The 27,614-nt window shown below is 33.6% G+C and overlaps 1 protein-coding gene across 3 annotated transcripts in view; it reads left to right on the top strand.

The window, feature by feature from the left end:
* Positions 1 to 27,614, top strand: part of LOC125064815 (titin-like) — a 74,498-nt gene that overhangs the window by 6,038 nt on the left and 40,846 nt on the right. For all 3 annotated transcript variants that reach the window (XM_047672057.1, XM_047672056.1, XM_047672055.1), the window contains exons 2-7: positions 845 to 954; positions 4,096 to 4,313; positions 4,729 to 4,917; positions 6,779 to 6,922; positions 7,541 to 7,634; positions 15,713 to 15,877. In XM_047672057.1, the coding sequence (XP_047528013.1) occupies positions 845 to 954; positions 4,096 to 4,313; positions 4,729 to 4,917; positions 6,779 to 6,922; positions 7,541 to 7,634; positions 15,713 to 15,877 (920 nt within the window). The remainder of the gene's footprint in view (positions 1 to 844; positions 955 to 4,095; positions 4,314 to 4,728; positions 4,918 to 6,778; positions 6,923 to 7,540; positions 7,635 to 15,712; positions 15,878 to 27,614) is intronic.

The following is a 27,614-nucleotide window of genomic DNA, read 5'->3' as shown; positions in this document are numbered from 1 at the left end:
TAAAATTAGTTCGAATTGGAATATTATGTACTTTTATGTAAGCTTCATTCCACTAGTCTACAATGAATACTAAAAAAAAAAAAAACTTACAATCGTTTTTAATGTCAATTCACTGTCTAAGTTGTTTATCGTTCCTGTTCCTATGATCGAAATTGCCTATAGATATAACATTGTAATTTATTAAAACCCATTTACAAAAAAAAAAGATTGAACATTTTTGTTCTTATAGACGATGAAAATACTTTATTAAAACCAAATCTCAATAATAAAAGCCTATATAAAAGTATAATAGTAAGTGGTTATATATATAATAAGTAAGTGGTTTATAAAGAACCATCATTTGCTTTCATCACAATAGTGCAGTTCAGTGCTACAAGTCTGGCTCTTAGGGGGTAATTGCAAGGTTAGTCATATTTAACCATAGGTTTAGTGTTATCATGTTTCCTGTGAAAAAACCCATATCGATTTATTTTAATGGTTTTCTTCTATGATATGTTTAAGGTTGAAACATTTTTTACGTCGGGTTATATGTTTGCATAAATTCGATCTACTCTTTACAAATTAATGGCATTATTTTAGCAAATGATCGTTGAGGGCTTAATAAAGTTAATTTGTCCTATTGCTGGGCTAATCTTTTTTTAACGAAGAAGTAACCAAACCGTGGTACTTAGACCACACGTTTGTTATGGATACACGTGTGGCAGACTCTAATCCGACGTAATATGCACGTTTCCTGACCAGGTTTTCTTTCACCGCCGAGCTCGTTGTGAATTAAAATACCAAACAGTAAATTATTTTTAAATATTTTTTTGCTGTACATTTATAATTAACTTTTTGATTCCAGACAATGCCCTCTTACTTTGATGGCTCCACTACAACGGATCATACTTGACGAAGTCCGCGTCGCATCTAAGAAACATCCCAACGAATTTGGATATAATTCTGATGAGTCAGGTAATATTATCATTCATATATAAGTTTATTAATAAGATCTTCCCTTTATTATATGAAGACATGAGTGGAAGATTGTAAGAAAAGTATTTTATGTCATTAATTAATGTGACTTTTTTTTAAGTTACATGTCACCTATAGTCAAGTCTACTCATGTATAGCTATAACATTTTAAAAAAGGAATGTAGTTGAGGCGCGAAGAGAATTAAAACTACAAGGTTGATAAGGAGAGCAACGTTTTTAGACGTAGGTAATGCGAATAAATAATTTTCGAAACGTAACCCAAAAATGGTATCCTTAACATGTGTTTGTGTTATATCCTTACATATATACAACCAATAGGCAGGTAATTCTATATTTCTATCAAAAAGTTTGGAGACTAAAGTTCAAAATTATCCAAAAAAAAGCACCTACTAAATGTGTTTTTACTTCTAATATTACTTGCCAAAGTTGCCGTCTACACTTTAATGTCCTGCGAAAGTATCTTAAAAATATCTTTGTCGTTTTACGATCGCCATAACTCTGTCGTAACTTTGAAGCTAGACCGATCGATATGCGCTCACTCATACATAAAAGACGAATATTGTTACTTTGCCTACTCGACCTGACCTCCTTCAGACATTCAATGATGATCAATCATTCAGTATTATTGAAGGTCACTCGACACCCGCTACATTGTTCCATACTGGAACAATGTTGTAACCAAATTTTCAGAGATTATTTGCTTGTATATGTGTTGTATGATGTGTATTTTTTTTACATTTTTAAATAAATTTAATGTCTGTTAAAACAGGCATAGATTTAAAAATTATATGCTATGCTTACCTATTGATACTAGGGTCCTTTTTACATATTGTACTAAGTTTTTAAAACAAAACATTTTATTAAACCAACAAAAGCGTTTTCCAATTCTCGGTAATCGAAACGACGCGTCTTTTTGTTAATACGTCAAAAGTGCTGTCACTTGAATGATTATAAGTGAATATCTCTGTGTTAGGATGTTTGATACTCAATATCATTTGAACGAATTAAATAATATAAATCAAAGAATTTCGCCGAATAGAAAATATGATTCCTTAATTTTTTTTAAATATAATTAAAGATAAGAACGGCAACGCATAATGCTTATATTAAATTTTATCCACGATAACGAGATGCTTATAAGACGCATTCTGCCATAATTGAGAAACAATGCTTATTGTATTTATGTATATATGATATCATAATGTTATCGTATTATCTACTGGGTTACATCATAAAACTGACCGTTAAATATTAGGACGCGCCTACTTTGACTCATCATTAATAACAGAGAACTAAAATAAGCAGATAAAATTGGGGAAACGTCCTTATGCAATACGTTCTAGACAAGAACTTAGAATAAATAAAAAAAAGAAAACCAGTTTTAAAAAGAGAACAAAAACGAATACGCTATTACCGAGCATGTGCAAAACTTCATCTTATTAGATGGGCTGGCTGAAACACCAGTGTAAGATTTGACGTATGTACTAGCTATAAATAATAACTTGTAAAAAATAATTATAAATCCGCTAAATTTAACTTAACTAACTTAACTTTTACTAATATTTCATGAGACTGACGCATTTCTTTTCGAAACTCACTAATTTTGACAATCAATAAGTAAATCTTCCAATTGTAGAATGTGATAGTCCATAAGAACAAACTCGATAGTCTCCACAGAATACAATCGTAATATGTCAGAAAGTATTAGCGACATCTATATCTATACTAATATGTATTAAAAATGCGCAAGCAACTCCGTAACTCCTCTTAAAACACTGAACCGTTTTAGATGAAATTTCGTATAGAGATAATTGAGTTCCGGTGAAGCACATAGGCTTTTTAATTTACCCCTCGAGGTGGTTAAATGTCGGGTGCTGGAGGTAGAGTTTTATAAATTTCACGCGCATAAAGCCGGAGGATTATCTAGTTGACTATAGTAATTATATCATTATAAGGATATACGCATAAAAATGGCGTACAACACTAAATCGCGTTTCAATATTTCACAAGTGGATATATTATAACTGTCTAATAAAGATTGTGTCTTTTATTAAGGTACTATTACTAAATGTTCTGAAGTTAACTTCTATCTTTTTCGGTTTAAAAAATCGTATATGATTAGTTATTAACGGCTGTTCAAATGAATAACAATTCTCGTTGATGCGAGTGGGTATCGGGACCGGTTTTAATGAAGTCGAAAATAAATAAATGCGATCCGAAGGCACAACTCTTTGTGCACTATTTGAGCAAGTTGCTAAGTTTAACCTAATAACTCATTTCTTCGATTGATGTTTTGTATTTAGAATGTTGGTCGGGTAATATAAAATAATTTACTGGTTATATTATATATAAATGCATAATTAAATTGCATATTGCAATAATTGTAGGTGGAAAGGCATACTCGATCACAGAAGGTCGCAGATTTATTAGTAATTAATTAACTTAACTGAAACTGTAACTCGTTATATTTTAAATAAAAATAGGTAGAGAGGTTAATTTAAATATATATTTACTATCATAATTGATGTCTAATTTACTATGACTATTTTTAGAACCATAACGTATTATTACTTTCTTATTGAGAATCTAAATAAAAATGAGAAATGAGCTAATTAATTCAAACGATTTACATATTTTTATTCCAATTTGAATACGAATTTTTATCTAAAATTATCAATTTTCGACAAATAAGTTCGAGTCAGGCTAGTAAAGGTAGATATTTCAAATTGATTCATACAAATTATGCAAAATACGGTATATAAAATACAAGTGTAATATATAATTTCAATTATATGAATTTTTTTTAAATAGATAGGTATGGTATATATACACCATTTGGTTGTTGGCAATTTCTAGTCCATGTTACTTAAACAATTATTGTTTTTAATTATCGATTTAAAAGTGGGCGTGTTAAAATGTAAAATCGAACATTTTTGAATTTTTTTTAATTTGATATAAGCATTATGCTTTTTGCAAACTTGTAAATAATTTGTTTTGACACAGTTAAAACTTACTGCGATGAATTGAGTTTAAATGATTGAAACGTTATGATTCATGTGCGTAATATTTATGATTTGGTAAATAATTACTAAAAATTTAAAATTGTTTTATGTTTTACAGAATACGTAGCCCTCCGATTAATGCAAGCAGTGACGGCACGCGTCAATGACGTGTGTATTCGATATCTGGACAATTCCCGCCTCGACACACTGCCCCCACCGCCTCCTCCAACGATGAGAGAATTTCGCACCGTCTCCTCTGCCACGAAAAATATAAGAAGAGTTATGGAGGACCGGCACGTGGAGATTGGCAACCTCGAAGCCTTGTTTGGCATTGAGGCAAGTTATAATTGCAAGAAATTCTAAATTTTTAGACGGAACAAGCTAAATCCTCTATGCCTGAAGCCTATAGAGGTCGCTTGGTGACGTAGCCGTCGCATGCTCTATACTGAACTCTTGGGCTGTTATCGTACACATTCCCAATACAAGCTTTAAAATTAATTGAGGTTAAAAATGGCAATATAAATAATTCCTTGCCGCCAATTTATTAACCAGCATCAATAGTATACTAAAACGAAATCTGAGGATGCTCTGAAAACATTTTCTATTTAGCTTGGTAGTGTCTACGATGGCAAGGATTTTAATGAAATTAGTTCTTAAGACATATTTATTGTTCAATCGATTGAATTGACCCCTGGCGAAGCACGTGGACACAAAGTGTGATTGCGTGTTGTATGTTGTATGTGGGCAGCAGACGACGGAGCCGACGAGCTTCTACGCCGTGTACGACGGGCACGCGGGCTCGGCGGCCGCCACGTACTGCGCGGCGCACGTGCACCAGTACCTGGCCGAGAGCCCGCACTTCGCGCGCGACCTGCGCCGCGCCACCGACGACGCCTACCTGCGCACCGACGCCGAGTTCGTGCGGAAGAGCAACCAGAAGGTCTGATGTTCTCATGATAAAACTCTACCACCCATTGACTGCCTGACTGACTGCGTTGTCGGTCGATCGGTAAGTCAGTAGGACTTACAACGCAGAATTTCGTATGACAAGTCACTCCTGTTATTTATGAAATTCAAAAAATAATAATTAGGCACTAAGAAATTCATCCAATATTAATTAATAAGGGATGAAAGTTTGGATGGCAATAATATTAAAGCTACTGCTTATAAATGAAAGTCAGTGATGTCAAAGTTGATAAAAGTATTAATTATTTAAGGCGGATGATCATTGAGAATAGGCAGTTGAGTATCAGAGCATTTGTAAAATAACATACATTATTTTCGTTGGGTATGGTAGGAAGCACAATTACGAATGTACCGTCTGATTCTAAGCGGGTCTCATTACTAATAATATTTTATGCGGGTAAATACCTTGTAAGAATATAAAAGCTAGAAATATTAACAACTTTTACCCTTATTTAGATAATCCTTACGAAAGTTATCGATTATCCGAAACAAAAATAAATCGGACGTGAATAATTTCACAATTTGCTACATAAAATACATCGTTTTTATACAGAATACCTATTTAGTTTTACGAAAAGTATATATTAATAGCACCCGTAACCGATTAAATCTTTTTAATTTGTGTGACTAATCAAATATTTTATATCGATCCGGATATTCAAGTTTATACATAAATTATCATTAATTTATTCCATATTCATGCACATTTATGAAAACGTCACTACTCCAGTCTACATGTTATTAACCCTAACCTTTTAGTAATAGCGAGATTTTATTGTATAACTAGCTGCTGGTCCCGACTTCGTTCGGATGAAATAAGTTTAATAACTTTTCGATTGCAATACGATGGTTTATTGACAATCTAATCATTTAAAAGTACATATATATATAGAAGATTTTTATATATAAAGCTAATACATATATTTTTAATTAATTATTGTTTGATATTGTATACTCGATTTAATTACAATAAGACGTTTATGACATAAAAGAAAGACTTATGATTAAATGTGGTATCTTGGTGGTAGGGCTTTGTGCAAGCCCGTCTGGGTAGGTACCACCCACTCATCTGATATTCTATGTTGTGTTCCGGTTTGAAGGGGGAGTGCGCCAGTGTAACTACAGGCACAAGGGACGTAACATCTTAGTTCACAAGGTTGGTGGCGCATTGGTGATGTAAGGAATGGTTAATATTTCTTACAGCGCTATTGTCTATGGGCGGTGGTGACCACTTACCATCAGGTATAAACTCATGACTCGTATTTGCACACTAACATTTCATTCAAATGTTAAGAATGTTATTGAGCAACAAAATTGGCTTCATTTCGGCAATCTGGAATCCTGTTGCAATATCTCATGCAATCGCCTCACAAAGGAATTGCCGACTAGTCGAGTAGCAGGCGTTATGAGTTTGTGTTTGATTCGGGTATTCATGTTTGCGAATTTATTGATACTAAAGAAACACATTACATTAAGGAATAGAGAGAACTTTTATTGATTACCAACAGTTAATATGCTCCGTTTAGCTACGGCCTAAAATTGATATTATGTATGCTGGCTTCCGGCGATGACGATGAGTGAGGAACACTGATGAAGGAAGGATGATGAGGAAGGATGATCTCTATATATATATATATATCTCTAGATATCGATAGTCGCACTACAAGAGAACTAAAACAAACGGGCCAACTTTATTATATTGATGTGCGTGACACTCGCCAAACGTCATATTACTTTACTAGTGTGCGTGTATTCAGCTTCGGCAGTTTGTCTATGGAAATAAAGAGTTCCTTTATAAATGGTTTCCGGGTATATAACGTGTGTGTGCGTGGCAGCGCGCGGCGGGCGGCAGCACGGCCGTGTCGGTGTGCGTGCGCGGGCGGCGCCTGCTGGCGGCGTGGGCGGGCGACTCGCAGGCGCTGCTCGCCAAGCGCATGCGCCTCATGCAGCTCGTGCACCCGCACAAGCCCGACCGCCCGGTCAGTGCCTCCCCGGTGGATTGTTGTTATTAAAATAAATTATAAATTAATCATACTTAGCTTATATTATAATGCTAGTAACAATATTTCTCATAAAAATATTTTATCATTTATAAATTTTAGATATTAACTTCATTAAAACACTTTCGCTAGGGATGCATAAAATTATGCCCATGTATTAAAACGGACGTATTGTTTGACACGTGTATGTTTCCTGAAGATGTCCTTCACCTCTATGCAGTCTGAAATTTTGCGGTGCTGACGAGGATTTGAGCTCTTTCGGCCATTTTTGACAAAGGTTTGTCAAAAGAGGCCGAACTTAGCTTAAGGATTTAACCGCGCCAAATGATATTATTGTGGGGCATCCTCGTGTCGTAGAAACGAATAGAAATTTCCTTGCGGCCTAAGATCAGGCGTAATATGGTTCATTTATATCCGAAAAAAAAAAAAATGTTTTACCATTGATACTATAAATTATTACATTCATTTTATTATTTTATTTGCATAATAAAAACTACAATACAAAAATGATTCAGTAAGAAATTATCCAAGAAGTCAAGTTTTAAAAACGAAACAAGTAACGGAAATAGTGCTAAGTGGAGCTCATTATTGTATTAGGACGAACGAGAACGAATAGAGTCATCGGGAGGCTCAGTGGTGTACTGGGGCACGTGGCGCGTCAACGGGCAGCTGGCGGTCTCACGAGCTATTGGTGAGTCTACATTATTGTCATAGTAATATTAAAGCAAACCAAATAAAATTATATTTAAAAGAAGAATATAAGTACGTATGCTTTGAATTGGATTCCCTAACGCCGCTTATAGTACTCTACTGGCAAGCGTCACGTAAGGAAAAACCGTTATCCCTCCCCCGGCGACCTTTCCCTTACTTTCTCTTTTTCTCTGTCTCTTTCTACTCTTTTATATAAAATTAATTAAATTTTGAAATAAAACTAGTTTTTAACGGATTTAATCGCGTATATTAATTATTTTATTTTAACATCCCAAATAAAAATATAACAAACAAATGTCACCTTAGTCTGCCCGTGACCACGAACACTGCAAAGTGCTCGAAACGTCGGGATGTTAAAATAAAATAATTAATATACGCGATTAAATCCGTTAAAAACTAGTTTTATTTCAATGTGTAATAATCGCGAAAATCTAAGACAACATTATATTTAAATTTTTTTTTTTTTTTTAAATTCAGATTTTATTTTTTATAACAATTTTGTCATTATAGCGGACGCAACTTTGTTTCAACCGGGTGTCCCAATACTCTCGTTTGTTTATATACAAAATACCATTGATCGTTGAAAAGTTCCTTTGTCAGTGGCCAACCAGAATTAGGTCATGCTTCCCATAAAAATGCATTGTCATCGGAACTTAATTAACATGTAAAAATTCAACTCAGTCTGCCAAGAGGAAATGCTTCTGATTCAATTCACAAGATTTCACCAAGACTTATTATAACTACCAAACAGATATATCAGGTTAATTAAGAGCTTGGAAAAATATATAATTAGTGAATCGCATATTTTTAGATTACCAGACGTTCCTTAAAATAATACTAAAGAGGAAATTAAGTAACTCGTTTTGTTTGAACCAGGAACGAAATTCAGCCATTATGTCACCTGTGCAAATTTGCCACCTCATCTGAGGAATTGTGAAATGAAAACGACCCTAAACGATAGGTCTTCGTTAAGTCTATTAAGGTCCAATAATTTTTTGTCTTTGTTTTCCTCTTGTTTTTTTTTTAATATTTTGCATCTTTGATTTTTTATTAATCATCCGACAGTATTTTTTTATTATATACCTATTACAATTTAAATAATATCTGAGATAATTTACGTTTGTGACATTTCTTAAGTCTGTAACTATTCAATAAGTTGAGTCTAAAAAGGTTTACACTGTCGTTTATTTGAAGACATTTTGGAATATCCGCTCGGCTAACAGACAGCTTGTGTCCACGACAGGTGCAACCTTTTTATCCAAAACCTGTATGAATATCTGATGAGTAGGTGGTACCTACCCGTCTGGGTAGGTACCACCCACTCATCAGATATTCTACCGCCAAATAACAGTACTCTGTATTGTTGTGTTCCGGTTAGAAGGGTGAGTGAGCCAGTGTAATCACAGGCACAAGGGACATAACGTCTTAGTTCTCAAGGTTGGTGGCGCATAGGTGATGTAAGGAATGGTTAATATTTCTTACAGCGCCTTTGTCTATGGGCGGTGGTGACCACTTACCATCAGGTGGCCCATATGCTCGTCCGCCAACAATTGCCATAAAAAAAAAAAAAAAATATATATATATATATATATATATATATATATATATATATATATATATATATTAGTATGAAGTATAATATTTTTGGACGCGATTCCGCACATATTATAAAATATTATATTTTAAAAGGTAAGTTTTATCAGTTATTTTCAGGTTTTACGCAAAGGCATTATTTATATTATTGTATTTTACAGTTTATTGTCAGAGAGTACAAGTTGTGAATAGTTTGTATGTTTTTGAAATATATCCCAATATGATAACGTAGTCGGAGCTATAGTCGGTCCACTTTCTTGGCGGTTTCGAAGAGAACTTTGAAAAAACTGTAATAAAAACACAAAAAAAAAATTAAGTCATAATAAATTCAGCGCTAGCATATAAAGAAAACGCGCAGTAAAAATCTTTTGTTTAACAAAATGTGGAAAAATACGACTGTAATTTAAAAGTGTAATTTGTTTTAATTGTTACAAAGTATTTATCTTTATCAATATCAATAACATATTATTTGTAAATGTTTCATATAGTTAAATATTGCCTTTCACACTTTGCAATTCGATTCGGTAGTTTCAGAATGACGTGATGTTTAAATAAACACGTGACGTGATGCTTAAAAAATATTCCCGCGGCTAGTTGTACAATGCATTAGGACCCTACGGGTGAATATTTATATCTCATTGGTTAAAAAATAGAAATAGTAAAACCCATACCTAACGTACATTGTCGGGACGGCCAGCAAAATATAAAATTTGTCCGGCGTGCGTTGGTAGTAAGTTTTATGTATGAGCATATATTCCCCCTTGGGACGCAAATTTTTCATACCAAATTTCATAAAATTTATCATGATAGATCAGACAGACAGAGAGACATTTTCGCATTTATATATTAATATTATATAATTATGCATACATGATAATATATACATATATCGAAAGTTAATGTCGTGCATTGAGGAGTGCGGGTTAAACGATCAATATAAATGTCACAAATATTCGTAACAATATTCCTTAATTATTTTTAAACTTATACACGATTAAAGAGTGGATATTTAAAAAAAAAAGTAGTAGCAAAGTCCCATTCGGCATACATTGAAGCTTAAAATTTGTGTTAGGAGTTACTATGCCCAAGGGATCAGGATTGATCGTGCGACTTTTGACATCGTTAGGCGGCCTTGATACCATTGCGCTATTGACGCTTATAGCATCTGACATAGTTAATCATCAAAAATATTAATATGTTTAAATGTTAATGTGGATTGTCGTTCGTAACACATAATGTCGTGGATAACACATAATAAAAAATATATGTTTATCAATTTCGTTCTCTATTCGTCTCTTGTGATTAAATGTTATATGTATGTATGTATGCTAATATATTTGCGAACATTTTTCTATTGAGAAACACTTTGTTGTTGAAGGAGTTTGTAGTTAAGTTAGTAATTTCAAGATTGACTTTAATCCAAAACCAAAAGTAAATTTTTGTGTCTGATACATGGTTATTCGTTACATTTTTTCCTTTCAAGTCTACAGCTGCGTGCTCCCACTAATCATGACCTCTAATGTCACAACTACATTCGAAATCGAAGTATGTTTGCATTTGTTCTTTGACATGTTAAAATGTAACTAAAGTACCGCCTCTGGGCATCCAATACGTTTAAATGTGCAATTCAATTTAACATCCAGTGTACGATCAATCTGATAACACACAATCTACACATTATGAAATCGTGTCGTGTAAAACACGCTTTATTATTCGCAAAATCGTATAATGGATGTCATAATCAAATTTACATTAAAGGGTAGTCAATTGTTTTCATCAACGAATGCGTGTGCGAAGTGCGAATTGTCATAAAAGGCGGTTTAATCAGCCGTTTTATTATTATGAGCCTATCAAAAAGGGGTGGCTATCGGCTCTTATAGAATTCACAGCTTAGAATTTCACTCGTAGAATTTAGGTTTATAAACGAACCATAAAAGTTTTATAAATAAAATTTGTTTAAATATGTATGAGGTAGTACGACTACATCCTATATCGTTCATCGTATAAGGTATACAATAATATTATTATAATTTAACTCTGGGTGTAGTTCTTAATAAATAAGTTTTAATTATATTGGTTAATTACACAATTTTTTTTCTTCTTCACTTTAACCTTGTGATTTTTTCATTTCACCAACCAGTCAGTCCTTGAATATTAAATAATGCAATCTGCAAATATCTCATTGCTGGACAAGGACACTTTCCTTTTCAGAAGAAAGTAACCCTTAAACAATTATTAAATGTATAAAAAATGATGTTAAAACAAAATACGCAAAACCAACTGTCAAATATTATAGATAGTATCTAATCGAAGACAATGAGATTAAGACGTAGACAATTTTACAACTTTTTACTGATTGATACATTCATACAATACAAATAGCAATTTATTAGAAATGATCTATGGTTTAAAAAACAATTAAATGAATTCTAAAATAGCACGCCTCAGTTCTGTAATCCCTCCTCTCAGCCATTATGGTCGTGTGTCCGCCATTAAGTTGTTAGCGTTATGCTGGGGGATGAACGATAAATTGCCATATCATACTCTGCGTTGACATAACGGTGTAATTTATAAGGATTTCATGTCTTCATTTTGTTACATTTGCAAATTACAATGTTAACACGTCGGATGTAAGGTCTGCATGAATGATTGATACAGGTTCATTACAATTTTGTTCATTATCTTATATAATATACTAGCTGAACCTGCGGCTTTACCCGCACGAATTTGATAAACTACAAAAAACCGTTTTACCTTTAAACTACATCCTAGTTTCGTAAAATCCTAAAGTTCTTAGCGGAGTCTACACACTTTAAGGAACCTGCCGTTATAGTTTCTTAGATTTCGTGATTAATCAGTGACTGGTATTTCGCTTATATATATAGATTTCGTGTTTTTGTTAAGTGTATTTTCTTTTCGCGAATTATTGAACGATGAATGAAAATTGACTCTAAAAGTCTTTTGGACATTATCGATATTCCCTTTAATTATAGAATTCCGTACACTTTTTTGTTGTATGATTTTGCTTATTCATAAATATGAAACGAATGTAGGTATATACACAATAAAAATAGTTTAAAAAGCCTGATTTACATAGACAGCGTCTCATTTCTCACTTTATCGATACGATTTATATCGTACGTGACTAATATATTGTCTATTCGCCAAATTAATTTAAGTAGAATATTAATCACACACAATATTCTTATTATAACATTGTATATCACAAACAAAGCCCGTCTGGTATAATTTACAACTTAATCGCGGTAAGGTGCGCGCGTCGGGCGCCGCGGAGTCGCAGCCGTCCCCTGCGCTACTCCCTCGTCAACCCGCGTCGCTGCACGAAACTATATCGATCACTTCGGACACACTGCACTCGCACAGTGCAGACATACAGCTTTAACAGCGATATATTAAAACGCATTAATTAAAAAACATAATCGTTTATTATATATGCGAAAGTCAGTTTGTTTATGTTTTAACATCTTAATTATTCACCTATCGTTTATATACCGATCACCGTTGTCATAGGGTACTTAATACACACGCAGAAGAAGTCGCGGTTGGAAACTAGTATTTAACAAGCTTGAAAATTACTTTTGCAATTGCTACTTGGATCTGATGTTAATAAGCACGTTACGTTGTTCTGGATAACTAACTATATTGTTGTTACAGTTTATGTTGCGTTAATCTCGAATCAACGAAGACATTTTCTTTATCAATCGAACAGAAACATGACTGTGACTAACATATTTAAATTCAATAATTGATTATTTGCAATAATAATAATGAAAATGTACAATAATCATACCTAGAAATAATCCAGTAAGTCGTATGTGTAGGCTTGATTTAATAATTACCTATTAGATATTTTCGGAATATTACAGCTACCTTCAGAGTAGCAGCAAGGCTATAGCCAATTCCAATGGTAGAAAAAATAAATATCAATAAACAACTTCGATTTTGACATTGACATGATATCATTGATCGAGATCTAAAATAATCTATGGTATTCACTATGGTTTCGCGAAAACATCGGTGAAATTGATACTCTTGGAATATTTTGGAAATGAAATTGGAACTTTGAAAATTAATTTTAAAGTGGATATAAGCTTATAGATAAGTGACTTATTATGAATAACGAGCTACTAGCACCGGAATATTACGGATGAAATTTTTTAATAAAGAAAATGCGCTTAGCCAGAAAATTAAGAAATAAAAATAATAATAGTATATTTTTATACATATTAAATCCTTAATTATATACAAATAGTAATTTAAAATCTTAAATTTAAAACTGTATAAATCATGACCGCGTGGAATGGAGGCAATAATGCTATCAGCATTTCCCTGTTGAACCACAATTCCGATCCAATGGGCACAAAAAGTACCGGCCCTCCTGTCACCAGTGGAGGCAATAAGGCGAGGTGTTATACTTTTATAAGAAGCATTGTTTTGATGTATTTCATAAGGTTTAGCCTGAGTTAGCATTACATTATTACAGGAGATACAGATAAGAAGTAGTTGTTTTGCATAATAATGCCAAACTATTAGCATATCTTATGATATATTTCAACCTAAAGGCTATTATTATGGTTTGGCATTAGCAGCCCGTAAATGTCCCACTGCTGGGATAAAGGCCTCCTCTCCCCTTGAGGAGAAGGTTTGGAGCATATACCACCAAGCTGCTCCAATGCGGGTTGGCGGAATACACATGTGGCAGAATTTCGTTGAAATTAGACATATGCAGGTTTCCTCACGATGTTTTCCTTCACCGCCGAGCACGAGATGAATTATAAACACAAATTAAGTACATGAGATTTCAGTGGTGCCTGCCTAGGTTTGAACCCGAAATCATCGGTTAAGATGCACGCTTTGGTTTGGCGATGTGGTTAATTTATATACGGTGGAAGTAGAAGTGGGAGGCATGTCCGCAAAACTCTCTATAACCTTCTAAAACACTATGGCATGCCGACCTGCACCCGGGTCGCAAGTTTTGGGATCTGCTGCACACGATGGATCCGACATCCTCATGGTGAATCAATGGATTGCTAAAAGTACATCTCTGTGTGCATTTTTATGTAAAATTATTCGTATCATATACCGACCGACGACCACAACTTGACAAGATTTATAATTGACTTTCAATGAGGCTTTCGTTCAGCAGACTGAATAAGAACTTAAAAAGAAATACTTGGTTTATTTTTTATTTTTTAGGCTAGAAACAATATAACAAACTTAGAACGAATAATAATTTGCAGCTACAGCATTGCGTTTAATTTTTTCCTAATTATTGTGTATTTCGTATCAGATTGAGTTTGCTCAAAATTATCTTTGTTTAGCGATAAATACAGACACAAAACAGCTAAAATGCGTTATGTTACTTTGCATATAAATCAAAAATGTCGGCGTATTAATGGAAATGTAGTGTTGACATTTTCTTCACGGCTCCGACGTTAAGGGGACGAGGCCCATTTGTCCCCTTAACATCGATACCCGTTGATTTAGCGTTCCATTGGAGATTAGGTGCCGCAGCATTTATTATATAGCCCTTCTAAGTCGTCGTCATTTACCCATCCGAATTTTCTGCGTCACTAAACTGATGTGGATTTCTATGGTATAGTCTTTCATTTCATGAGTTGCGCAAATTGACTTTGAAGACCATTATTATGTCCTATTTGCTAGAACTTACATAAATATAACTGTTCTACTACAATGAAGTGTTTGTTTAATGTGTTATCACTATTCTGTAAATGTTATAATTTATTTGGTAGCTGTCAAAATAATTCAGATAATACGTATTCATATTAGATCAATCAAATCATCGGTAATTTTTTTTCATTATGCTTAATATTTAAAAACTTACTCAAAATTGTCAGCGAAATCTACATCTGATACGGGCTTGAACCGCTTATTCGTCTAGTTTATAGTCCAGACATTCTCTAGTGATTGTTTACATTGCTTTTATTTGTTTCAAAAAATAATTAAGTAGAACAGAATTTTCGGACGACAATGACATCGAGGAGGTTTTTGAAGAATGTGTTGAAGTTGAGGATCATGTTAAAAAACAAAAATAGTCTTCTAATCAGCGAACTTGGGTCTAGTTAGCGAACATTTGTTTCCTCGCCTCTACCACATAGAGCCATTTACGTCTTTAATGATTGTGACACATGAGGTGTTGTTTGAATATTAAGTCTTATGAAGTGTCATAGGCCTTATGACATCACCAGTACAACTGAGTGTCCACTCCTTTGTAGTTGCGCTTTTTATTACTTCTAACATCCTATTTGTAAGTTACCACAACTAATCTGATTTTGTAATTTTTTCATGGCATAAAAAAAATTGACATTAGACTTAATTTAAAAAGTAATTGGGCAGACCAAAATCTTATATGAAATTTCATTCATCGTTTCATCATTCCAACTATTCTTGAATTTTTTCTTTAATTTTCATTTGATTGTCCAGGTGACGCAAACTACAAACCGTACGTAACGGCGCGGCCCGAGATAGCAGAGGTTGATTTGGATGGTGACGAAGATTTTGTGGTTGTAGCCTGCGATGGTCTCTGGGACTTCGTCAGCGAGGACGCTGTTGCATTGTCTGTTTATAACCAGATAATGAACGATCCAGGTATGTGATTATTTTCTATGTTTCTTTTGAATGTATTACAAGGTAAATTATGGTAATGTCGGGTATTTTCAGCAAAGGTTACTATCGTGTACACAATTTGCATTTAATGTTTTATTTAAAGATTATATATTTACTGTATTATGGTGTAATAATACTTATTAGTATTATGGTGTTTAAAAAAGACCAACTTAAATATAAGTTGTTTTTACATGCTTTTGATATCGACTACTGTGTAGCAATTCATTCATAAATTCGTAAGAACTTATTCACATCCTTAAACCTGATGGGCACTTCTTCAAACAAAGTGTTCCCATCTAATAATTGTACGAATTACGTATACAGTACTGTATTATGGTATTTTATCGCCGAGGCAAGTTGCAACTCGCTCTAAACTGCCTATTCACTTATGTCATTGCTATAAATAGAAGCAACGGCTTTAGTTTCCAGATAAGAAAGTCATATCAGCTAACACTTACATAATAATATGTTTATGTTTGGAGTAAATGAACTTGCCGCTAAGTTCATGGCTCTAGACGTAATAAAGTGATATATAATAATCAGCAATTTTAACTTTTTTAGCTAATATTTATGTTCGTAAGAAACTCATATTGAAATTTAGTCAGATTTTATGATATTATATTTTACACTGAAATAAAAATAGGCTAATTTTTATCGTGTATTCATATTATTACCCTTATGTTGAATATATGTACTTTCAATCTGCCTCATTACCCAATTATATTTCGTGTATTTGGTTCTAATAAGATGTTTGTTTGGTAAAACGATTTGGCGATACACATTTATATTGGGTCATACGTCCGTCCGTGTGACTCAAACAGAATTTGCTCTGAAATGCGAGTTTGTATACCGAACATAAAGATCTTTTATTTTACAAACTTTCTCTGACGACGTATGGAAGACAGGGATCTGAGTATTGTGGACGTGGTAACTAAGGCGCCCTTCAAGTCTTCGTAAAGTGTCTTTAATGGATCGCAACGCTCAAGGCGAAAAGCTTTTATGTTGCTCAACAGATTTTTGTTGTCGCATAAATGTAAGGGTTTTTCATTGTGACACTTGTACTGAGGGGAAATATGTCGTATGCCACTTTCGCCATTGTTTCATTTGGCTTGTGGCGTCAAAGGGAAATTAAAAGCTTAAGATGATAAAACTTGCTTAGTTTACAAGTTCTCGTTCAAGTGAACAATTATATTTTTAGAATTTATTGTATATTTTATCGGAATATTTTTTAAAATTAATTATTTGTGTGTTGTGCTAATTGAATCAGAATAATTTGACAGTTTACATGGAACTTCGATACCAGATACATATCTTATTTCAAATAGAACATACATGATATGTTTCCAAATTAATTACGAGTAGATATAAAACTTCTTAAGCATATTGTATTTTTCAACGTCAATCGTGGTCATAGCGGGGTAAGTTCCACTTAGTTATAATAAATCACAATACAGTTACTGTAGTTAATGAAACGTCTCGTTAAGATCTGTGTAAATGTAATTAATAAAAGTAAGCTTATTTCTGTGGCGTGTCCCCGCCGTCTGCTCCTCCAACGCGGTGACAACTTGACGGGTGAATCGAGTCTTATGACTAGCGGACGTAATTTTCTAGCTCAGGTTACTGTTGAGTGATGTCCCCCAAGAGAAACTAACAGTCCGTCTTGATTGCATTAAAGAAAGCATCGTATTAAAGATATCTGCGACATGATCTAGAGATGTCTTAAAATGATTGAATAGCATTTATAGTTGATGTTCTGATTTTATTCCTTTAATAACGTGCAGTTAAGTTAAAAGCATATATAGAATAAATAATTTATATAAACATCCGAATATCGTTGGTGATACTTCTCCAAATAAAAAGTAGTGTCCTCATGATTTCTTTAGGTACTTTTCCCAGAAACACTATAGGTGTATGTGTTGCGAAAAATACAACAAAACTGTCGTGTAGCGTAACGAGACTGCGGTGTAGGTGCCTAGATTTCAGTGGCTGCGGTCAGACGGCCGCCAGTCCGCGACTGCTCCACAATAACGTTTCGTAATTGCGTCGGAAGTGGGGAAGTGGAGAAATTGGATACTTGGTTTTCACCTCGCCCCCGTTCACCCCGCGTCTTCGTGAAGCCTTTCTAATTGCCAGCTTTGTCAGTAGTATGTAAACACGCCATTGTTGTAATGTCTGCTTGTTTTTCGATGGCAAATAAGATGTTTGTGTTCTATTAGGCTTTGTATGTTTCGAAAACAGTTAAGTATAATTTTCATCGTATAATACCACTACCTTAATTCTTCACCGATACGCTTTAATAAGAAATTGTTTGTTGATTGATATTGTGTAAATTAGAGTTTTCTAAAAATAAGACTTGATTCTATATCTTTAACATCTTTAGTATAAATAGTTACATAACAGTTAATTTCTTTACACTAACAGACGTTACTTTAGAAATTGTATGCAGAGGTCGAAGACTTCGTTAATGTCTATTAATGTCTAAAACATTAGTTTTCTGGTACTCGACATATGAATTCAGTATCCAAATATCGAAGTTTATTGGAATATATTGAGGCATTTATCTAAGTAGTTATCGTGACATGACGTGACTAAGCAACTCGTACGTGGTAAACAGCACAAATTAAATATTCAGTAATATTGTTAGGAGTGCAAATCTTAATACTAAGTCTTGTGTAATGCTCTCTGACCTTCCGTTATAACCGTCTTATATTATAACGCATTTATGCGAATTGCGAGTAGGTTTAAATATTGAAGAGTTAGCTATAAATTATCTTTTTAAATTGTTGATACGAGAAGTATGCATGTGGGTCAATTCATATTTATTTTAATAATTAAAACGAACACCTACGGTAAATTTGAACTTCTACTTCAGTGGACACAAGGGGCTTATTGGATTATGAGTTTTAGCAGTTTAAACAGTCGGAGTTGATATTTAAACTGGGGCGGCCGGGCGGCGCTAATTCGCCTGGGGGCAGTCGGATTATTACTCGTCATTATACCAGCATTCCTGATTTAAATTTTATAACTCACTGTCTAAAGGTTAAATTTCATTGAAGCTCGAAAATGTTACGTCACATTCGCCAGGCATGCATCCTCTCATATAACGCTTTTAAACCGACATTGTTGGGTATCTTCCTTCCTGTTTTTTTTATACCACAGTGTGTACGTACTTTTTTCCATTTTCTAATTTCTATTATACATATTTTATATATGTGTTACCTGGAGCTGTAAATCCAAAAGACGCGGTACTGATGTCGAATAGTAGCAGTCTACAGTCTGGCTATGGTGATTGTTCCGATAACATTGTGTTTATAGATCGACCGATAGCCGAGGTACTTGTCAAGTTAACAGCGATTTAGATGGCATTGTGTCGGATTTCCAACATGAATTTTATCACTTCCGTATTGTTATCTTTTACTGACTGCTAACATTTTCGTCATCATCACCATCATCAGCTAACATTTGAATTATTTTAATCGATTAACGTATTGAAATGTTTAAATTTAAAAGTAATTTGATTATAAAAATATAAAAATAGTTCTTTTCGTTAATTCACAGATTAAAGCCGAAAAGGCATATAAGCGTTAATTTGTTCCAAAGCAAAGTTCATGAATTATGACATGTTGACAGGCGACGGCTGGTCCATTAAGTTACAATGAGTTACTTGTGTGTCGGATTAGTTTAACAGACGCCGCATATTGTTTATGGCGAAATTTTAATTTAATAAATGCTAAATAGTTTGATGTTTTAATTTGATTATATTATATTTTTATAGATATATAATATTAGCCCTTTCTGTCTCTAAATTAATCTATTTTTAGACAAATTGCAAAACAGAAAATATTTGATTTCTGAAATACCAGATGAGATAAAAAAGGTACTTTTTACATTTTGATATCGGTTAGATATTAAAATAACGATTGCACGGTTCAGTTCTGGATAGAGTTGGATTAAAACAGAGTATATACTTTGGTTTGGGTTTGGGTTTGGTGATTTTAATCCTATACATGAATTACTGAAATAAAATGCATTGACATTATTTGCAAAACTCATTTCGAGAGAAAATTTAAGCTTCAGCTCAATTAGAATCATTTTTTCTGGGTAAGGTTCTATGTCCCTGCGTATTTACGTTACGAAAATTTATGTCTGAAAAACTAATGTTTCTAAATCATTTATTCATGTCTGCTCTGGGACTGAGATCAAAACCAAATCTACGAAACAGACAGAAGCACTTAACATGTTTCCACAATTCTACAAGAAAACTTTCGTTTTATTTTAGTGATAGTTCAATTCCGGAATTTAAAAATATACGTATACACAGTTTGTTGACTGATGAAAGAATACAACATAAATAATACGATTGATAATTATCCTTAAAAGGGCACGCTCTGTTCTGTAAATCTAAAGTAATCTAGGAATGAAATTATTATAAATAAAGTTGACCAAAGCCTGAATTTAAAAAGGTACATGAGAAAAAATTATCAGCAAATTCATAAAAACCGTGTGTTTTATTTAAAGTTTCGAAAAATCTCAAAAAGTATGTTTGTAAGATTGTAATCCTTAAATGCTGAAAACAGCCCTAATGTTAATTTCTTGTTCGATCAGAAAAATCATATTCGTAGACGGGGTTGGTACTGTTGACTATTTAATCTGACCTTATGCATCATCCTCCTGCCCTTATCCCAATTTTACTTGGGGTCGGCGCAGCATGTCTTCTTCTTCCATACTTCTCTGTCGGACGTCATCTCACAAGTAGCATTCTTTATAACCATATCGTCTTTTACACAATAAGAATTAGTTAATCTGACCTTATTATGTCGAAAAAAATCTAAAATTGAGTTAAAAAAATAATAACATGCAGATGAATTAATTTTCTCATGCGTATTTACAAATGGCCAAAACTATTCGTGCGAATATAAATAAAAAAATGTGCGGTGTCGGCAAACGTTTCTTATTGCCGAAGGTCATTCGCATTCAAAGAACGCTGCTACCAGTTCCTTAATCATTATCAAATAGGCATTAACATTTCGAACGAAATTCTTTGACGATTCGATTTCAAATTTACCTCGCGAATCGCCATTTATATATGTTTCATTTAAACCAATAATAAATAAAGTATTCCTGCACTAGATTGTAGTTATGTAAGAAAATGATAAAAAAGCTTGGAGTTTATATTCGTTGATTTTCATGCAAGAATAGGATCTACGTATATTAATTAAAAAGTTAATTGTATATGATTATATGAGTATATGATCGATAAAAAAGAGTAACTGCTGCTTTTTATCGGCTTCTCTCGGCAAAATCTACTCCGAAACGGTGATAGTTTTACATTTAATTTATCTTTTAAAATAATGATCCAAAAGTATATGTACTTGAATAAAGTAGGTCTTGATTTTATATTGGTAACTTATATAAAAAATTCCATGTGTACGAGACAGATTATATTTAGGCAATTTGACGTTCGATACATCAACACAAATTAAATTTGCGAGAGCGTAACAATAAAAATTCGATAGTTCTGCGGCTGCGCAGGTCGCGCTGACAATGGACACTACTTGGCAGAGCGTCCGGTGTCCACGACATCATGAGTTCCGACCTTGACTTTGTTCGTTACGATGCCGCGTTATCTGCCAACTTTCATTCACTTTACACGACCACCTGAATTAATATAAACATACTTCCTAGCATGTGATTTAGTAATTAATATGTTTTTGACTTGGATTATTTTCAAATTTAATTTGTTGCAAAATGTTTTGTTATCATATGAACGGTTGTAGTCAAATTATATAGAACATTAGGCACACAAACTCTAGACAGTTTTGGTATCAAGAACATAGCACGTATTTAAAAAAAATAATGTATGTAAAATATACACCTACCAATTTGAAAATGTAACCTAGATAAATGTTGTGTTTTTATGTAATAGTATTTTTTGACTCTATGTAGTTTTTTATAAAAAAAAAAATCTTAATTGGATGTAGTTTGTTCTGAAGTTTTTTAATTATCACAACGAGCTTGTGAATATTTCCACGATTGAGTCATTAACTCGAAAAGGAATTAAGTGTATTTATAGTCACAACATGTGTTAAGATGACTGCTGGATAAATACCAACCTGAATACATGAAATTGAATATAATAGTCCATTTAACAAAACGTTTACATGGTAATTACTGTACAAATTGTAAAATATTTTCTCAAAAGTATCACATAAAAGAGAATGTACTATTGATCATTAGACCGAGCTCCACTTGCTTAACAAGCCATGGCCCATGGCGGACTCATTAGCATATTAAATATAACATTACGCCCTTTTCTAATTTATCAAAATAATTTAACGTATATCCTAAGGTATTACATGAAGTTTACTATTTTTTTAAAATTAAAATCTGAAAAATATATTTTTTTAAGTTAATTCCACTCATTAAGCAAATCTTCTATTCGTTTTTGTCCAATTTAAATGTTGGCACATTATTATAGGGTAAAAAGTCACAACTCATTCGTATTCTAAAGATATGGTATCTTTGGAACACGAATGAGGCGGTTGCAATATTTTATTACCTCGTGTAAGAAGTTTTGTTCATAGTTATTCAAATTATGACTCAATATATATATATTTCTAAATACAAGAGCAAGTTGAAAGTAAGCGGTTTACGCGTTTTATTTTCTATGAAAGTATACGGAGTCGCGCTCCACATGACATGTCGGGCGCTGTTTGCAGACGGACCCAACGCTGACGGTGCTAGATGTATTTGCATAGTAAACAGGCAGCGACCGTCGTCTATTCCTTACTTGAATATAGCTTTGTCTCATTGCATTTATATTTTGGTATGTAAAACGATCGACTTTTTCGCGCGACAATGCTGAATCTCATGAATATTTAGCGTGTTTCGGTTGTGCAGCGACCATAGACTGACCTTGACAGTTCTAATATTGGGGTATTGTTTGCGTATGTGAGTAAAAGAGGGTGAGTCATGTTAAATCGTTATACAAATGAATTTTCTATGATGGTAACAGTAAATTCATTTTTTAGATAATTGAAGCAATTTATCAAGTATTATTATTCTGTATGAAAAGTAATGTTTGTTTAGTCAGCCTGCAGGTGATTATATAAAACAATAGGTACTAGTGATTATATTCAGTCGAGTGGTCTCACCGCTTGGCGGGAGGGTGCAACGCAATAAAAATGTATAGGGCTGTGCGGGAGGCGCGCTGTCGTGGTGTGCAGCCCTCGCTTTGACATCATTACAATTATTGCTGTATTGCCCCACCCCAGTCTTCTGCCGCAAAATAGTGAACGCGTGCCTCTGAATATACCCGTATTTGTCTAACAGTTTTGAGGTGCATCTATCTTTGATTGCTTTTTGTGTATGAAGATGACGTTAACCAAACGGGTTTTTGCGTGGTAAATTTTACCTACTTTTAAAGGCAATAAATCTTATTCAGAGTCCCTTTTAATCTTAATTTCAAGTAGTATCATTTTCTACGTTATTGTCATACGTAACTTGAATAATATTCGTAACAACCTTCCAATAAGGGAGGTCCGGTTTCATTGTCAATTTAAGTCTTTTGTGATCTAAAGCTACGGTAGACGCTGACAAAGGACGTCCTAATCCTACGATCAGGCTAACGAGATGTCACGGAAACGGACTTACTATGGATCGTTTCCACGTTTACCTAACGAAGAAGTGGAGATTGTTTTTTGTCAACTCTATTTATATTTTATATTTTTTATTAAATGTGAATTTCGAATGCATTAGTTGTCCCTTTCTTTAAAGTATATGCAAATCGCATAAATTTGATAACAAATTAATCTTGAATAAATAAAGTTCGATTTCATTTTACATATTCGAAATAGTTTTTACCGTAACAACTCACAAACGCAAGGAAAACACTAGTCATTGCCGAAACGATATTCAGGAATGCTGCACATTTTAATTTTATCTCGTCGTAAATTGTTTGTTGGATCGCGCCCAAGACGACACAGACTGTATCATCCAACACCCGGCTTCTGTACCACGTGGGTGGTCGGTTGTTTTCATATTAGTTATGATAACATAATCTCATCGACGAATACATAAAGACCCTACGTAAAAACGTGTGCTGTATTCCATACCGTATTTGCTGGTTGCAAATTCGATGAGATCGACATGCTCGTTTCCTGATTACACTTTGTATAAAATAATACAGTTAAATAATAACTTTTTGTAAGACTTCTGTATAAGCGATCGACAAGCATTATGTAATTTTTTAAAAATTCGAACCGCGACTGGTACTTTAATGTTAGTCGTTTTGGGGTATTGAGAATTTCTCGCGTACATGGGAAGTTTTTTTTTTTTTTTATTCCAAAGTTTTCTTTATATGGCAGCCTTGTTATTCGAGATTCCCACAAAGGATTTCTTTAATATTTATGCGACGGTTCCTTTGTCGAAGCAATATATCATTATCCGAATACATAAGTAAAGTTCAGATAATAGAAACTCTATTCACTGCCTTTCATTTCAGATCAACTTGATTCATAAGTTCTAAAACCTTTCAGATATTATACAATCTTTTTTTTTCTTATATTTGTATGGTAGTTTTATTCACGTTAAATATGTTTATGTCTACGTTTACTAATATTTGTCCCTAAAATAATATGTTTCGTATGTGTCTGAAATTCAGATTAAACAGGTTTGCGGTAAGGTTAATGACATCATTCAATACATCCTCGCTATAGATACAAGTATGCAATGAGCAGGAAATTAGTATTCGGCAAAGCTTGTTATATCTTGTGATTTCTACCTTCGACGATCAGGTTCAGTTACTAATGTTAATACGTTCTAATTCATCTCGAGTAATTAGCTCTGATACGATCCAAAACAGCGAGAAGTCGGGAACTAATCGAACATGCTGCTTCGTTATCTTGACATCGAAATTGTCTAATTGGGTTTGCATAAACCGTGTTGCGGAATGCATTGCACCCACGTTCACTATCATTGAATAATCAACGTATGAAAATATTTTACACTTAATTCCGTAATCTAATACAGCTTAACTTTTTCTTCATGTTTAGTTTATAAAATATTATTAAATTAATGTGACTTTCATATGCTGCTCTAAACATTTCTAAGGGAAAGTTTGGATTAACGCATAATAAATTATAATTACGCTGATATTATAGAATAAAACGGCTTTCGTATGAACGATGTTCAGAGTGATATTTATGATATTTATTTACCAGAGAAGTATTAATATAATTTAAATATAACTATACCTTTTTCGTGATGATACAAAATCTATTGAACCAATTTACAATGGAGCCAAGTTTTGATATTGAAACGTAGGCTAAGTAATAAGAATTCCATTATAGGAAGTAAGAAATATTGTGGTCACGATTGAACCGCGTATTGTAAATTATATAGCGACGAGATTATTGCTGTAAACTAAATACTATAACGGTGTTCCTGTTTATATACGAATTAGACAAAGTAGTATTATATGCAGTTGTATTAATTATTATTCTCGCTTGCTCGGGTATATTGAGGAAGTACTATTTCATGTAATTGTATCTTGCCATAGATAAACCTACATAGAGAAAATAAACAAACTATTATTCATAATACTACACATTTTCCATAGTTTAACGTTGCCAAATTGTCATAGGATCCATTTTAGAAATGCTATAAATGTTGGGACAAATTTTGTTTGTTCTGTCATGTTTGATATGCGAACTCGTGTTTGCGTTTCACCATTGCGATGGCACTGTAGTGGACGAGTTCGTTATAAATTAATAAAGTTCTAAAAGCTATGGTGACTTCTTTTTTTTATTTTAATTAATAATACTTAATTAAAAATATGGCGGCAAAATATATAATTCAAAATGCAGTTTTGTAAAATTTGATGCGAATGAAATGAAAATTATTAGTTAAAATCGGCTTCTGTAATACTCAATTTGTTTATTCTTTTTTGTTGGAATATTAATAGATGTAACGCAGATGCTGTTTCTGCAGCATCTGCGTCAGATTTAATGTGACAACGAGCGACGTTTTCATGATACGTGCAACGCACTTCCACAATTGACTCTATTTATAATTTTTTTTTTCTGGCCCAAGTTCATCGACCGCGTAATCTTCGTATATTCGGTCTCGGAAAAAGTTGTTACATATCAGTCTGTCGGCACTTGCAGCAATAAATTAATGAAAACTTTCTTTAAAAGCCTTACTCTTATCTAGATTAAACCTGCTTCAGGAACCAGACTAACTTTTAACTTTCACCCCTTTTAAAAGGGCCGAGAATTTTAATAAGCTTATGTGTTGATTTATATTATTTGTATTAAGGTATAAAGTGCGCTTCAACTATTGAGTAGGTAGTAATTGAACATGATTTTAGCAGTGATTTATTATCTGTTGTTAGAAAAAATGTTTTGTACAACTGCACGTATTTTCAGAACCAAGATCGATTACTGTCTAGATCACGTGTATTTTAAAAGAAATTTGCGGGTTCGAACCCGGGCAAGCATCACATAATTATAATTCATCTCATGCTCGGTGATGAAAGAAAATATCTTGACGAAATCTGCGTTAGTTGAATTCTGCCATATATCCTCAAACTCACATTGAAGGAGCGTGGTGGTATACGGTCCAAACATTAGTCTCAAGAGAAGAAGGCATTAACAGGCTGTTAGCTTACATAATTTGTAGCTTATAGTATTAATAATGAAATGTATCCGATACTTTTTACTATGACTAGATCTGTTACTATGTTTAAATAAATATCGCACGCATGAGTAATGATCCGTAATTGGAGACAGAAAGGCTATCGCTGTAATATAAAGACTTCGTGACATCCGTCATCTAACTGTATTTAACGATAGGTAGGTAAGTTTTAGTGTTCAATTACAATAATTATGTTATAATAATTATAATAATTTTTATTTACTCGTATGTTTGCAATTGTTGTGATATTTGATAATCCTATCATTTTTAACCGAGGTTGATGTTTGATGGGAGTTTTCCTGCAGATATTTAACAATAATCATTAACGTAACGCCTTGTGTACATGCAAATTTAGATTTTTGCAATCGTGAGTCATATCGTTTCTATAATGGTATCGAGGCTTATCGGGAGTGGAGGTGAGGAGAGAGCAAGTGCTCATTGAGATTCAGCACGACGTGGACCAAACTTTGCCTTATCCGGCTACTTCGTAATGTCTCTATTGTTTGCAAGAATGGTTAATCCACGAATATTTTGTGACATATTGTCGTTCGTTTCGCTGTCGCAATTAAATCTTAACATTTTGCAAATATTTTGCAATTGCAATTTCTTAACGAATTCTGATTACTATTTATGGTCATTTGATAAAATTATCATTGAGGTACGATGTGCCTTTTGTCAAGTTATTAAGGTATCAATAATGACTAAAATAATAACGCCCACACGTTTGAAATAATGATACTTTTAATGTTTTGTAAATGTGCCCATTAAGGCCTGCTTTGTATTATTTTTTAATGAGAATTGCATTGACAATCTTGGCAGACGGTTGTTGCGTCAGATTTACGGTAATTTCACGGCTGGTGCGTTTTGACGGTTCCTTGTGGTGGAAAAGTGAAGTGCGAAGTTTCGGCGAGTCGGCGCGGTAGAGCGTGGCCGCGCGGGGTCGTCGCCTCCTCGCCACCTCGCCTCGCAACGACTCACCATCGGCCAGCGTGCTGCAAGCTCGCGAGTCTATGATAATGTAGTA

Source organism: Vanessa atalanta, chromosome 6, assembly GCF_905147765.1.
Source record: "Vanessa atalanta chromosome 6, ilVanAtal1.2, whole genome shotgun sequence".
Classification (NCBI taxonomy): Eukaryota; Metazoa; Arthropoda; class Insecta; order Lepidoptera; family Nymphalidae; genus Vanessa; species Vanessa atalanta.
This window is presented reverse-complemented; position numbering and strand designations above follow the sequence as displayed.